The following is a 14,963-nucleotide window of genomic DNA, read 5'->3' on the forward strand; positions in this document are numbered from 1 at the left end:
TGTGTGTGTGTGTGTGTGTGTGTGTGTGTGTGTGGAGAAGAGAGCTAACAAAGGAGAGATGTTCAAGCTGTGGGAAGGTTTTCTGGTCTTGGATGAATAGATTTGTAAATCCTCTGGCAATTGAAACCGACCCATTTGGCACTTGGAAAGGCCTTAACTACTTGCATTTATATTTCAAACTGTGCTTTACCTACTGAATCTGTGTGAGAATAGTGAACTATCACTGGGATACTTGCAAAGTCCTACAATTAAGTTGAAAAATATTGCTGAATATAAAAGAAGGCATTGGTGATACTCATTTTCAAAACTCTTTTAAGTGTTTGAGTGGTTACATGGTCACAAAAAGCAAAAAAGTAAGATGTGGGTATTTTTAAAAACCTGGTGCCATTTTCTGAGGATGTCGAGCCCCAGGAGAAGTATTCTTTTCACACTAATCTGTGCCAGCCAGAGCAACACTGCAGTCTGAGTATCCCATTTTGGAACAGCGAGGAACTAGAATGCAGTTAACAGGCAAGCAGTCACAAGGGAAGGGTCTGGAAACCAGGTCTGCCGGAGGGGTTTTGGAACTGAGACACGAACCTGGAGGAGAGCAGCCCTGAGTGGGAGAGGACCTATAGGAAGGAATTCAGTAACAAAGTCAAAACCAAAAAGGAAGGGCTGGTCTCGATACTGAAGGGCCTTCTCAACAGCCGAAGCCAAGGGCATTGCTCCCGAGAGGCAGCTCTGGACACTGGACGGTTCTAGGGGTGCCTAGAAGACCCTTCTGATGTCCAGAGAAAAGGCATCGCTGCATATCGTCTTGGCAACCAAGTTATCTCTACCCAGCCAAAGCAGTCATGCATCAAAACATGCTGGGTGAGAGCAAGCTTGCAGAAGTCAGAATGGTTCTCAGAGCACCACGGGATGAAGGCAGCTGGAAAGAGAGGGGACAAAGGTATAGTCACGTCAATGTCAGACTGTACCAGCGAGTTCAGCCAAGTCAGGGGCACTAACATATCCCCAAAGGAGCAAGGTTGGCTTGAATGGAAAAAAAAAAAAAAGACATGGGTCCTAAAGAATGTAGGTTTCCACTGCAGTCAGACTGAGATTAGGATTAGCCACGGTGTGTTCACTCACTCACCAACCCTCCCTGACTGAATTCCCACACTCTGCTAGGCACTTTGGAGGGAGCTGTGTGTATTTTCTTTGGAGGCTCCGGGATGATCCGTCAGGCTTCACTGTGGTTGAGATGTTATTTCTTTCTTCTGTGTCCTCCTTTAGCCTCCATGATTACCCGACATGGCAAAGGAGACCGTGCCTGGGATGACGGAGCCACAGGAAGTATGTGCACGCTGCACTGTAGGAGTTCATGGGAACTGCGGTCTATTGAGATTCCCCAATGTGACCAGCCAGCTCGCACAGCCTGATCAGTTTGAAAGAGCTGATAAAACATAGTTTCTGTAACTGTCAAGGTGAGAATGAGACCCAAGACCAATCTCCGTTCTGATTTTCTTTCAACCTTCTCAAAAGTACCTGCCAGGGTGTGACTTAAGGGCTCCACCAGCTCTGAGAGATGTGCTGAGGGACTCAGGCATCAGAGCTGTGTCAGTGATCTACCTCCATTCTGAGAAAGGTTAAAACGACCTGGAGGTCATGCGGGGAACCACTTACATCGTTATTACGGACATTTCCTTCCCGGAAGAGGAAGATGTAGGAACACCTAGTGAATACCCAATGTGACTGAATAACATAAAACTGATTTTGTTTTCTCTTTGAAACAGCAACTGTTATTTTATTTGCTTGTTGAATATATTGGTGAATTTTCTTTTTTTTTTTTTTTAAAGATTTTATTTATTTATTTGAGAGAGAGGATGAGAGGGGAGAGGGTCAGAGAGAGAGGCAGGCTCCCTGCTCAGGGAGGGTCAGAGAGAGAGGCAGACTCCCTGCTGAGCAGGGAGCCCGACGTGGGACTCGATCCCGGGACTCCAGGATCATGACCTGAGCCGAAGGCAGTCGCTTAACCAACTGAGCCACCCAGGCGCCCAAATTTTCTTATTTTTTAAAAGCAGGTAATTGGGAAGCTTTATACTTCTTTTCTATCATATTCTTCAAAACAACCTGAACATTTTAGGACAGCTTGTAGAACTGGGGGTATACATGGCCAATATTTTTTTTCTCTAGATTGATAGTCCTTAATAAAGGCTTCTTCTCACCTTTTGGAGAGTCTCTTGAACTTTCCACAGATTGAAAATGGTTGTGTTCAACATACACTCTTGAAACTGAGAACTTCTTTAGCAGAAAGCCAACACTCATTTCGTATTTGTGGAGACAACAGAGCACCCCGAGGGACGGGCTGCAACCTCTCTTCTTTGGACTTCGTTTCTCCTCTAACATCCATCCGCTATTTCTCTCCCATCTCAGGATAAAAGTATCCTTTCACTCTTTCAAAACTAACCCTTCAACTTGTGTCCTTGATCCCAAATCTCTGAATTTCCTTGGGGCTTATGTTACCTCACCATCACCTTGACCTCATGGCTGGCTCTTACTCCTCAGGTTTACAAACTCAGTCTAGTTCTCTCCTCAGACGACAAAACACAAGCCCTCCCTTTTTACTCTGGTTCCTCCTGGAGCAACCACCCTACCTCTTCCCTTCCCAACATGAATTCCCACCCATTAATTCTGCTCCACGTCTGTCTAACTTCTGTCCTGCCACTTGAGAAGGTCACAGACTTCCAAACCACCAAATCTCACAAGCTTTATTCCTTAAATGCTGTCAAATCTCTCAGGATTTTTAACTTCTTTCCCCGTGAATCTGGCTCTTTCTTTGGCTTTTTTGACAACTTGCATTTTTCTGGGTAGTCTAGCCTCATTTTCTTTCTCTCACGAGGCCGTGCCCAGTTCACCACTCTTGCCACTTACCTTCTCTGATGCTTTGATGCTCTGCCCCAGCTCTACTTCTTATTCTCAATGATAATGACTGCCAAACCTCCTACCCCCAGTGGTCTGCTTTACCTCTCATTTCTAATTGTTAGCTTGTCAATTCTTGCAGAAGATGGCTTTTAAAACTCAGCCCAGGCAAATCCAGGTTCATCGTCTTGCCCATTGTGGCAGATCTTTCCTGAGTTGTTTGCCCAGCTCAAAATGGATTCTTTAGAAACTGACCCCGATCCATAGGGTGAGCCACTAGCAGCAAGCTGACTTGATTTCCTGAACACAGTTGACTGGCAAAGAGACAGGTGGCTGCCTGAGGCTGAGCTGCTCACATACTCCCTCCTAGTTCTGAAGTGAGACAGAGACTTGGACTGGGTGTAAATGGTAACAGCTTGAGGGGAAAGGTCCATGAATTCCTGGTGCTGTGGTCTCTTTAGAGTTGTCCCAGTTGCCAATCTTTCTGGTTAACTGCACTCTTCCGCGGATCCATGAGATACTCTAGGAAAGCTCTAGTAAATTCTTCTTTCGGCTAAGGTTGCTAGAGTTGGCTTCTACTACTTTACAGACCTTTAAGTAACAGACCCACTGACACATCTCTAGGGATCTCGAATTCTGTCAAGGACCTTACCATTCCCTCACCCAGCAAGGGCTTGCTTGCGATTTGACTCTGCTCTTGATTTTCATGAGGCTCACATTCAGAACGCTCAAACCATGTCGGTTTTATCTCCAAGTAACTTCCTCTCCATGTCCTCTACCATCACCCTAGTTCTAGCCTTGGGAACCTCTTTGCTGAGCCCATCCAGCTTCTCCTTGAGCCAGTCATCATTCTGATCATATCGCTTCCGTGCCTAACACCTTCGGTTCGGTCCTACAGCTCTTACCATAGCATTCAAATCCCTGGTACATGGGGCTCATCTGCTGTTTCCACTCTTTCTATGTGCCAACCAGGCCTGAGGACCAGCCTCATCCAAACGTTCTCTGCTCTTCACTTCCTCTATGATTTTTGGACTGTGGTTCCCTCTGCCCTTTGGCCTTGGTAAAATCTTACTTCTTGAAAGCCTATTTCAGGCCTTTCCTACCTCCTTAGGAGAAACTCTCCCTCCAGCCTGCTGGACAGATCACTAGTCATGTTTTGCATTCGTCTTCCCTTCCTGACTGCGAGTCACAGGCTACACTGATTTCCTGGCACCGCAGTGGTTGATCAGAAGGTAGATGTTGAATGCATTGGGTCACATACCATCACATGTTTACTAGGACAGGAAAAGGCCTTGGAGAAGAGCCAAAGCCAAAGTGTGTCTTTCCAGCATGGCTTGGCATGACTTTAGCCAAAATCAGGGACAAGAAAGGATGGGGGCTGCTGAGTGGGTAAATTGCATGGCATGTGCCCCGGACCCGCAGGCATGTGTGTGTGAAAAACACTTACAAAATGGTTTCTCGATCCAGGAAGAGCACATTTATACGGCATAGAGCTGAAGAAACACTTCCATATACTTTAACTCGTTTAATTGGCACGGCAACCCCATGAAGCCGTTAGTTCAGGAATGCCACTTTGTAGGCGAGGGAACAGTCAGGTCACGAGGCTTCAATAAGGTCACACTGTTAATGACAACAGCAAACTGTGCCTTCCAACACCCGATCCAGTATCCTTTCTCTCTGATGTGCCATGTGGCCTCTCCGATGGCAGAGTTAAAATACAATGAAACCGGCTACTTGGGAAGTGAGACTAAGGGGGTGGGGTGCTGATGTCTGCTTGTACATTCTCTAACTTTTCCTCCCCACGTGTGAGCACTCATTGCCAGCCTAGGGAGGTTAAGCACCTAGCACAGAAAATATTACTCTATTTCCAGAAATTGACACCACCCCCCGAAGCACTCTGATTTGGTGGCAAAATATTTTAATTTTTCATAAAGCTGTTTCCCCAGCCATTCCCCACCCTGCAGAGTCAGCAGGGAAAAGATTCTGTGGGCACGTGTACTGGTGGAGGAGGCGGACGACGTGTGCGTATACATATGTGCATATACATACAGGTTTATTTAAACGATCAGATCTACACTTTTGGAGGCTGTTGAAAGCATCTTATCAAAAGAAAACACATTTTAAGCAAGAGGTTAAAAAAGCTTTTCAGACCCAAAGGCCATTTAATACAATAAATCCTACTCGGGTAGTTTAGCAAACATTTTTTTAAAACCCACATCCAACAGACTGGTTAGTATTGGATATACAGATTTGGTTTCAAAGCTGAAATGCCCCTGGCGTAATAGACCTTCTCACGAAGTTCAGTTATTTTATATTATGCCATAAAAAATAGGGACACATATCTATTGACAACTTAAATATTAACTCAATAGGCTACTTGGTGATATAAATAGGAAAAAAAAAAACAAAAACAACAAGTGGTCACAGACTAGGTTTGAGAAGACTATAACACCAGCCTATCCTGGCCTGCAAAGATGTTAAAATCTACCCTAGAATCTAAAACAGGAAAAAGAGTCAAATATTCCACTCCATATAGACCCCATCTGGCCCAAACCATCCCCCAAAGAGAACACCCCCAACACATGAGGTTTACTAACCACCTGCTACAGATGTTACTATGTCCCTAATTAACAATGATCACAGAAAATGTGTCATATCAGAGGTTTTGTTATCATACACAACGCATTAGTGGCCGCAGGAATCGTCCTCAGAGAGCACAGTCAGAAGTCGAACTAACAAACGTCTATGCTGCTGGCCCAGGAAACCACAGCGAGGAGTCTCGAGCATTCGTCTGCACGCTCCCCACTCTAGCTAGAGGGGCCAGGACGTGGGGACCATCCCAGCCAGGTGCTGCAGCCTCTTACTCCTGGGCCTCCTTGCGGGTCAACTTGTAGATCTCGGTGGGTCCGTCCACATGGGTGATGGTGGTGGTGAGCTGGAGTTCCTCCCCACTGTGGACACCCAGATCACCTGAAACAGGGTTTTGGTGTTAGATGTGTGCAAGGAGGAAGCAGCAAGCTGGGATTCGCCTCGGTAACACTGGCCCAGCACCAGCCCTCTTCCACATCCCGAGCTTCTAGAGACCACCAGGGCACTGACACCTGGGCCAATGCGCACCCCTTTCAGACTCTGTAGTACTTGCAGAGCATTCCTGTCTCTCAGGGAAGAGATATTAATGACAGATGAGTCAATGATGCTTCTATCATGTGTAGTCATTATTAACATTTAATGAGAGCTTACTTTGGACCTGACGCTATTCTCCATGCTTTCTATGTAATCGGAGTTAATCCTTCCAAGAGCCACTCCAGGTGGGCGCGGTGATCGCAGCAGCAGCTTTAGAGATGAGGTAACAGGGACGGCGGAAGTAAGGACACTGCCCCAGGTGGAGGGGCAGACACACGACAGGGCCGGGAAGGAGGCCAGGGAAGGAAAGTCTGACTCCAAGGCCCCGTGGTGTGGGCTAAGCCAGCAAACATGCCTCCCCAGCGATGGGGAGGGACACACGTACACACTTGCTGTGAGTAATTTACAAAGCAGCTACGCCATGCGAGGGCAAACAAGACCTGCCTATATTTACCAACAGATAGGGCAGGGGAGTGCATGTAATACATTGAGAAACGTTTAGGGGTTTTCTTCTCCTGGGGGGGGAAAAAAAATCCCAGAAATGGGCTCTGAACTTTCTGCTGCCCCCAGGATTCTGTACACAACACTGCTGTTTTGGACCCATCATCAGTGACAGACGTGTTCCCCTCTGCTAAAACGGAAAAATGCAGTTTTTTCTCCACTAGCAAGAAAAAAGTAAGTTTCTGTAAATTGAAGAATCCTACCTGCCATAAGGCAAACTAAATGAACGTATAACTGGCAAAAGGAAAATGGAAAACATTAGGACGTAACTGCTGTCAGACTGTGTCTGTGTGGGGTGCACAAGGAATTGCAGATTTGCAGAAAGAGGTGCTGGAGAATGAAAGCTCAGGGTTATGTCTGTGATTTTTTTTTTTTTAAAGATTTTATTTATTTGACAGAGAGAGAGAGACAGCGAGAGAGGGAACACAAGCAGGGGGAGTGGGAGAGGGAGAAGCAGGCTTCCCGCCGAGCAGGGAGCCCGATGTGGGGCTCGATCCCAGGACCCTAGGATCATGACCTGAGCCGAAGGCAGACGCTTAACGACTGAGCCACCCAGGCGCCCCACGTCTGTGATTTTTATATTTTATATGTCTATGTTTATTACATATTATATTTTATTATATTATATATCATATTTTTATTTTTATATTTATACTGTATACACATACTTTCTGGGACTAAAATTTTTCCTAGTTCAAAGCACAGAATTAAATAAATAAGTGCTGTTTTCAACTGGGCTTGAAACTTAGAAGAAAGCTTTGGCCCTATGCTTACAACTAATGTCTTGTCACTAGTCTGAGAACTGTTGGGCATCAATGCATCTGCTGGCCTCAGAACCCCAGGAGCCACCCCACATGCTGGTCCCACAGGCTACGTGGCTGGTGCTCTTCACGTGTGCCACGTGGTATTCGTTCTTCCCCACAGACCCATTCTCAGCAGCCGCGTGGCTGAATCAATCTTATTAAATGCTGGTCTGCAGCTCTCGGCCTGAGACTCGCTACTTTCAGTAGCTGGGTCATTAGCTGTTGAGGAGGACTGCTAATAGTATTTGGGGCTCTCTGTACAAGGGCCCGATCCACAGGACTGGGGGCATATCAGCCCAGGCTCCAGCACGTCCAGCTTTACCCTCCCTTGGGCCAGCACACAGACCAACAGGGTGCAGAGGCTGTAGAAGACTTATGCAGGGCCCCCAGGGGCCACACGGAACCGTTATTTGTACAACAAGCAAGTTTTCCCAGGTCACCAGCTTGCTTTCTCACTGCTGCAACTTCTAGCCCACTCCTCAGTCTAGCACAATTGCCTAGGCCTCAAATTTCTCCGTCAAAGTTAGTTCTGGATTTGCATATCTTGGTGAGCCATCAAAACTTCAAAGCCACTGTCAGGATGTGGATGTCTGTGTGAGTCATTAAAATTTCAAAGAAAGTCCTGACCACCCCAGTAAACCCATTAGCACCTCCAAGTGTTGACCTAAAGAATCCCTTTCACTGAAGACTTAAAAATAGACACATTCTAGAATGTAATTCTACTCAGGTTTTGAACCCAAGATGCTAATTCTTAAGCTTAAAATGCGGTTCTCATTAGCATGTCCTAAAAAACGTGTATGATTCTACAGATTACTTGAGCCAAATTACTTTGGCTTCCTTATTTAAATAAACACCCATATTGGTCTTTATCATGTGCTGACACCATTTTGAACACTTTACAAATACAAATATATTTAATCTTCATACCAGTGCTTTGACAGAAATGCTGTCATCATTTCCATTCTATTGATGAGAAAACTGAGGCACAGAGAGGTTAAGTAACTCGCCCAAGGGGCAGGTTGGTAAACTGTGATGTGGGATCCAAACCAGAGCAATAAGGCTCCAGAATCCAGGCTGTCAAACCTTTAGGCTATGTTGACTCTTTGTAAACAACCTAGTTTCTAACAGCCAGAGAGACTGCCAGCAAAGGATGAGTCCACACGCAATGTGTTATGGTCATAAACATATACATGCAATAATCCGGATGAAATGTTCAGGATGTTAACTTTGCTTCTGTATTTGGTGAAAGAGAATTTATGGCACATAATTTATCAGTGCACAGGTAGTAAAGACAGCTGTTATTTTTTAGTATTTACCCTATGCACTATTAGGGGCTCAGCATGCCCTGTATTTCTTTAAAAGATAGGAAGACACTGAGGGTCAAATAGGCAATTAATTTTTCTAATGTGATTCAGTTTGCTCCCAGCAGAGCTGGGATGAGGACCCAGACCAATGGGATCCTGGCTGGCCAAATCTATGACTCATCACGTGTGGTCTGATTGTACCTTGAAGGCCAACTCTTCCCCCACCCCTTAGGGGGTGAATGTGGGAATATGGCAGCAACATGGCAGGAGTGGGGATCCCTCCATTTCTTTCCAAATTCCATCAACCCCTACTTCTGCCAAGGTCTTGCTCCATCTGTTATTCTCCCTCTCTCTTGGCTTCTGCTACTTAGTGCACAAACATGCTCAGAGTCTTTTCTAAGACAAAAACAACAAAAACAAAAACACAAAACCCTTTCCGAAAATGTAGTATGTTTCTTGTTTAGGGAAGAGGAGAAGAATAAATGGGGAAAAAATTTAAAAAGGTAAAGAAAATAATTCTTCAATTTGCATTAAGCCTCTTTCCCTGCTTATGGTGTCAGGTCCTCTCAGCTAATTAACAAGGAGATGAGAGCTTGTTTCTGTCTAACCGTTGTGAAATGAGACTAATCTCTGGCATTGGATTTAATCACCAAGGACTATCAACGGATCCATATTTATGATATGGCATCCACAGGTATGTAGCTGCTTGCTGCTTGATTCTCACTGACTGGAATGCATCCTGGAGAGACAGAAAGCCATATAAACTACACTATAATGAGACACCAATAACCACAGCTCCTGAAGACTGGCATCATTTTAATGATGATCCCTTGTGTATCTGTGGCTATTGTAGTAAAAGGAAAGAAAACTCGCTAAGATAATTCCAAGACTGTTTCACAGAATCTGGGAGACCAGCAGTCTTCAAACATTATGGGGCTACCTAATTCTGTCCTCACAACCACTACGGCAAATGAACACCCCACTGCCCAGATCTGGAAGCCAGAAAGCTCCCACACCATGAGTTCATATTTCTTTAGGTCATACTCAGTCCACATTGGAGCCAGGATTCCAAACCATCTATGTCTACCTCCAAAGCTTATGTTCTTTCTAGAACACTCGTGACTTCATGCTGAGCCATTCCCCACCTACCTCCAAAGTACCTCCAGATACCGAGTACCAGGCAATTCCAAGAGGGTGGACACAATAAAACCTAGACATTTTGAGTGAAAACTTAATGTTATGGGCTGAATCATATCCTCCCAAAATTTATTTGCTGAACTCCTAATTCCCAGTACCTCAGAATGTGACTATATGTGGAGATAGGGCCTCTAAAGAGGTAAGGAAGTTAACATGAGGTCACAGGGGTGGTCTCTAATCCAATATGACCTATGTCTTTATAAGAAAAGGAGATCAGGATACAGAAACACACAGACTGAAGACCATGTGAAGACACAGAGAGAAGACCATCTACAAGCCAAGGAAAGAAACCTCCAAAGAAATCAGTCCTGCTGAGACTCTGACCTCGGACTTCTTGCCTTCTGAGCTGTGAGAAAATACATCAGTTTCCGCTGTTTAAGCCTCTCAGTCTGTGGTATCTGCAACAACAGCCTTCTCAAACTGAAAAATTTAGGAGACAGAAAGTTACTCCCAAGAAAGTGACTGAGAGTGGGGTGATAGTCATTCGAGGAGCCGGGCAAAGATGCTTTGCTTTGCCTGGGTAAGGAAAGATCAGGTCACTGGAAGGACACCAGCCCCAGGAGAGGCGGGAGACAGAAAGTGCCCAACTCCATCCAGCAGAGCAGGACGTGCTAGGCTGGTGGTGGCTTGTCGCCAGCTGCCCATCTTCATTAGGAAATGGGAGAAGGCCACGGAGACCCACTTCAGAGTCTGGGTCCAGTCCTGGTGGTAAGACCACTTCCATCACTGCTCACAGACATCAAGAAGCCAGGCTAGCCACGGGCAGGTCATCTCACATGCAACCAGGGGAAAGTCCTCAATAAAAGGCGGCCACTGTCGAAGCCTCATGACTCAAACCCAACATTTAGTGTGGCAACAAAAGCCAAAGCCACCTTTCCTGTGAAACAAGCAGCAGGAGACCTTAGAAGCCTCTGGCAGTAAAACTGACACAGCGTGGTAGCGAGCTACCAAGACATGGGACCCGGGGTTGCTGCTGTGGCTTCCAGCAGAATGAGTGTGTCAGACAGAAGACATTTAGCGCGAATAGAAATAGAAAGGAACCAGTTGGCAATTAGAGTGTTCCTGTTCCCTTCGTCATAGTCATCCAGTCAGGAATTCCGTTTCTCAGGCTTTTTTTTTTTTAAACCTTCTGACAGAATTCTATAGACGAAATAACACAAAAATGAAAGCTATTATTAAGAATTGTCTGACTTCATAAGCAGCTCCAACTTTTTTTTCCACATGAATTGGTGGCTGAGGGGGTTTGGACAGTTTGCTGAGCGTGCAGAGCATCAATGCTGAGACCCTGGGAGATGCTGCCTTCGTTCCGCCCTAAGATTAACATCAGCCTGCTGCAATTCGTGTCTGCCTGGGAAGACATCCAGAATGATTCACAAATTGCTTATGGAAACAGGTAAAAAGAACAACTTTAATGAGAAGGCAGCAGGAGCTGGGCAGAAAATGTGAATGGTCCTTAAAAGAAAGAGGTCTAAAATATCTTTGCTAAATTAAAACAAATTATATGTCTGTATATATGTGTATACCAACATATACAACATGTATGTACACACACATATACACATAAAATGATTATATTTAAAGATAAACATGTATGTATGTATATGAAATACTTGAAGTGAGAACGTTTATATCACCAGCTATGGTAAATCAACCAACGAGACGGAACCCAGAGCTCCACACCTTTGCAGCACCAATCAGCTGCTAAAAACATGAAAGTGTTCTGGCCTGGAGCTGTTCCGCCACGTCCCAAGTTTCTAGAGGCAGCCAAGGAAGCCTTGTCTCTCAGACCAGGCTACTGGCTCCACGAGAGCAGGGACTGTGTCTCAGTCCCTCCTTTGGGCTTCATGTCACTCCATCTGATCAAACCTGACACAGTGCTAAGTACTGAGGTACTCAGCGGTCCATTTCGAAGGGTCACTTTCTGATCCACACAATAAAAGAGAAACAGATGTATAAGAAAAAAATGCTCTTTGGAAAGCCAGCCTTTCTAGAACCTGCCATCTGCTTTGTTTCTCTCAGTCCATTCCTTGACCGAAAGGGAGAAACCAAAATCTATGCTCTCTGCTTTCATTTCCTTCTTACCCACTCCCTCCTGACAGTTCTTGGCATCTCTCTCCATGTCCAAACAAAACAATCCCTCTCAATATTCTTTCTCTTTCCTTAGCCCCTTTGGCTGCATCAGAAACCACCTGCCAAGTTCCTGGAAAGGAGCTTTTTCCAGATGTCCATCCAGGATCCATCTCACAAAGGCAAGAAGCACCACACACCTGGGATTCATTCTCCATAGCAAGAGATCTGAGTACTTGGCTCTGGACCTTAAAAGCAAGGGAGTGGGGGAGCCCAAGCCAACTTAAAAATAAAAACTTTCCATGAGAAAGGAAAAGGAGCACGGGAAGGCTGGGGGAGGAGAAGGGATGTCATCCAGAGACCCAGAGAATTTAAAAATACAGTGTATCCCCCTAGGAGTTCGTTTTCTAGGTTTCCATGTAATATTTCAAACTAGCTCTTTCCAAGGAGCTTCAAAATCTTGGCAAATGCTCCACAACTCCTGGGAGACACTGTGTGGTCTGGCGGTAGATGAAGAGATGAAAAGTGAAGGAGGGCAGAGAAGGAACATGATCAGACAACCCAGCGTGGAAAAGCCCTTTCCAAAGGCACGAGATCACAGCATCACGTGGGACTGGAAGGACACACCAAGCTGCGGGGGGCTCACGGGCTGCTGTGAAGTCACAGCCGATCATGTTACCATCATAGAACTGCTAAGTTGTGTGACTCGTGTTTATGACTGGAACAGGGTCCCAAAAGAGTCTGCCCATTTAACTGCTTGAACAATGTTTTTTCAACAAGGGCCCTACTGGCATTTTAGGGTGGCTAATTCTCTACTACAGGAAACTGTTTTGCTCATTGCAGGACACCCAACATCCTTAGAATGTGGCCTCTAGACGCCAGTGGCACCTCCCAGTCATAGTGACAATCCCAAACAAACAAACATGAATACTTTTGGCAAGGGATTTGGGGGATATGACCTCCTGGTGAGAACCAGCTTTTGAGCTTTCTGTGAAATTACAGGTCAAGCTGCCTTCAACCAAAAAAAAAAAAAAAAAAATCTGATGGGAACAGATCAAGTGCTATTCTCATCTGCAAGGTTTCAAGCCTCAGAGGGCGGCTGCTATGCAGAGTAAGAAGCCTTAATGGGAGCTGCCTGATACCTGGTTTGCAAATCAAGCATCTGGCCCAACAGGGTGGCAGGCAGTCAGCCTGTCTCTGCAGGGATGGCCACAGCTCTGGCTTCCCACGTGCCTAGAAGTGCTAGGATGGGCAAATTCTCACCAGTGTTGGGAAACCCCTCACCTGTGACAGATCACCCTCTGAGCTGCCCCTTTATGACAGAAGCTGCTCTTCTCTGCCAACAGGAAGAAAGAGAACCCCACAGAATTTCATGGTTCCAAGACTTTAGGAGATCACACAACTGGGAGAAGTGGTGCAGAGGTTAGGCAGTGTGCCAATAGTCACATAACAAAAACCACCAGAACAGTTTACATAAAGTGCCTTAGTACGTGGTCAGTATGCAGTAACGACGGCCCATTAGTAGTGTCATTCCAACTTCCCAGGAAGTCCAGTGACTGCTTTATAGGGCATTTCCCTGGAAGGCAGAAACTTCACCTACTGGGTTCCTGCTTAATACTCTCAAGTCAAGGACACATCCATGTGATTTCTGTCAAAGTCCAACAGGATGACCATGAAATGAAATCAAGATTCTTGTTCACAAGCCCAGAATCCCGTCCTGCTGGCGTTCTGGAGGTCCACTGTTTGACAGGCTACGTGCCACCATTTCCCATGCTGAGTGAGACCAGCCAAGGAGCAGGAAGGAAGACAGGCCTGAAGGACACTCTTACACAGAAGAGGGAGGTATAGTATTGGAGGCAGATGGTGGCTGAGAATCATCTACGGCCCCAACCTTCAACAGAGATGCCCTTCACTTCTCACACCATCTCTCATGTCATCACCCTCCTCTCCTTCTAAACCTAACTCTCTAGATCATTAGCCCATCTGTGAAATATGAAAACTAATCTAGAACTCTCATTTCTAAAGCATTAATTCAACCAACATTTTCAAAATACCCTTAAGAACCTGTCCTTGCTCTTAAGGAGTCAGTATTCCAGAAGGAGAGAAAGAAGATACAGGCAAATTCATTTACTACCTTTATACAGCAAGTGTCATGTGAAAAGTATAATCGTGTTTCCCCAGGCCTATTCCTTAGAACACTACTTCCAGAAAAAAATGCACTGCTTGGAAAAAGGGGTCCAGGGCCAAATGATTCAATAATTTGGGGAAATGCTGTTACTCTCACCTATTTAAAAAGACCTATAGTAAAAATTAACGTATTAAAGGCATTAAGATGTCTTACAGTAAAAACCTCATTAATGCTGATCAAAAACCCAATGGTTCTCAAATTTGTTTGACTACTAAAACCTATCAATAATCCGTGGCAACAATATTCTATTGAATGTAGTTTGCTGGACTCCAACTAGGGTGATCAGGAATAGGTTTCAAGAAAGAGGAAGCATTTTGAATGAGCCCAGGAGACGGGTAGGGTTTTATTAGGCCCAAAGGGACCCAGGGTATGAATCCATTCATTCAATACACACACGGTAAGCACTTCCTGTGAGCAAGGCCCACCCGTGGTGCCACAGCCGACATGCAGACTGTAAAGCCCTGGTCTCTCCTCCAAGGCAGTGAAGGGCACTGGCTCTGATTTGAGAAAGAGTATTCTAATACTTGGGAAAGAGCCAGAACATGGCGAGGGTAAAGCCAGTGTGAAAAAGAGAAGGCAGAATAAGGGCGGAGACGCACAGTGTAGGACTGAGTAGTCAAAGAAAAAGGAGCTATCAGATCTGTTGTTTACCAGGCCACCTATTCCAAGTTAAGAGCATGGCCTACAGCTGTGACAGTCATTTCCCTCTGCCATGGCTGGAAGAGACACCCCAGGCAAGCGTTTCCCTTCTCTGGGCCTCAGTTTCATCATCTACAAAACAGCCAGACTGGCTAAGGTTCCTAAGGCTCCGTGTGGCAGCAATCGCACTTAGGGAGAAGAAGGCCATGGGGACAGAGGAACAGCTATTGGTCTGGATGGATGTCAGCAGCCTTC

At 45.6% G+C, this 14,963-nt stretch overlaps 1 protein-coding gene across 3 annotated transcripts in view; it reads right to left on the minus strand.

Moving 5' to 3' along the window:
* Positions 1 to 4,923: 4,923 nt before the first annotated feature.
* The window catches only part of WLS (Wnt ligand secretion mediator), a 100,331-nt gene continuing 90,291 nt past the window's right edge, over positions 4,924 to 14,963 (minus strand). For all 3 annotated transcript variants that reach the window (XM_021680026.1, XM_044914535.1, XM_021680027.2), the window contains one exon: positions 4,924 to 5,856. In XM_021680026.1, the coding sequence (XP_021535701.1) occupies positions 5,747 to 5,856 (110 nt within the window). In that variant the 3' untranslated portion in view covers positions 4,924 to 5,746. The remainder of the gene's footprint in view (positions 5,857 to 14,963) is intronic.

The sequence above is a fragment of the Neomonachus schauinslandi genome, chromosome 4 (assembly GCF_002201575.2).
Source record: "Neomonachus schauinslandi chromosome 4, ASM220157v2, whole genome shotgun sequence".
NCBI lineage: Eukaryota > Metazoa > Chordata > Mammalia > Carnivora > Phocidae > Neomonachus > Neomonachus schauinslandi.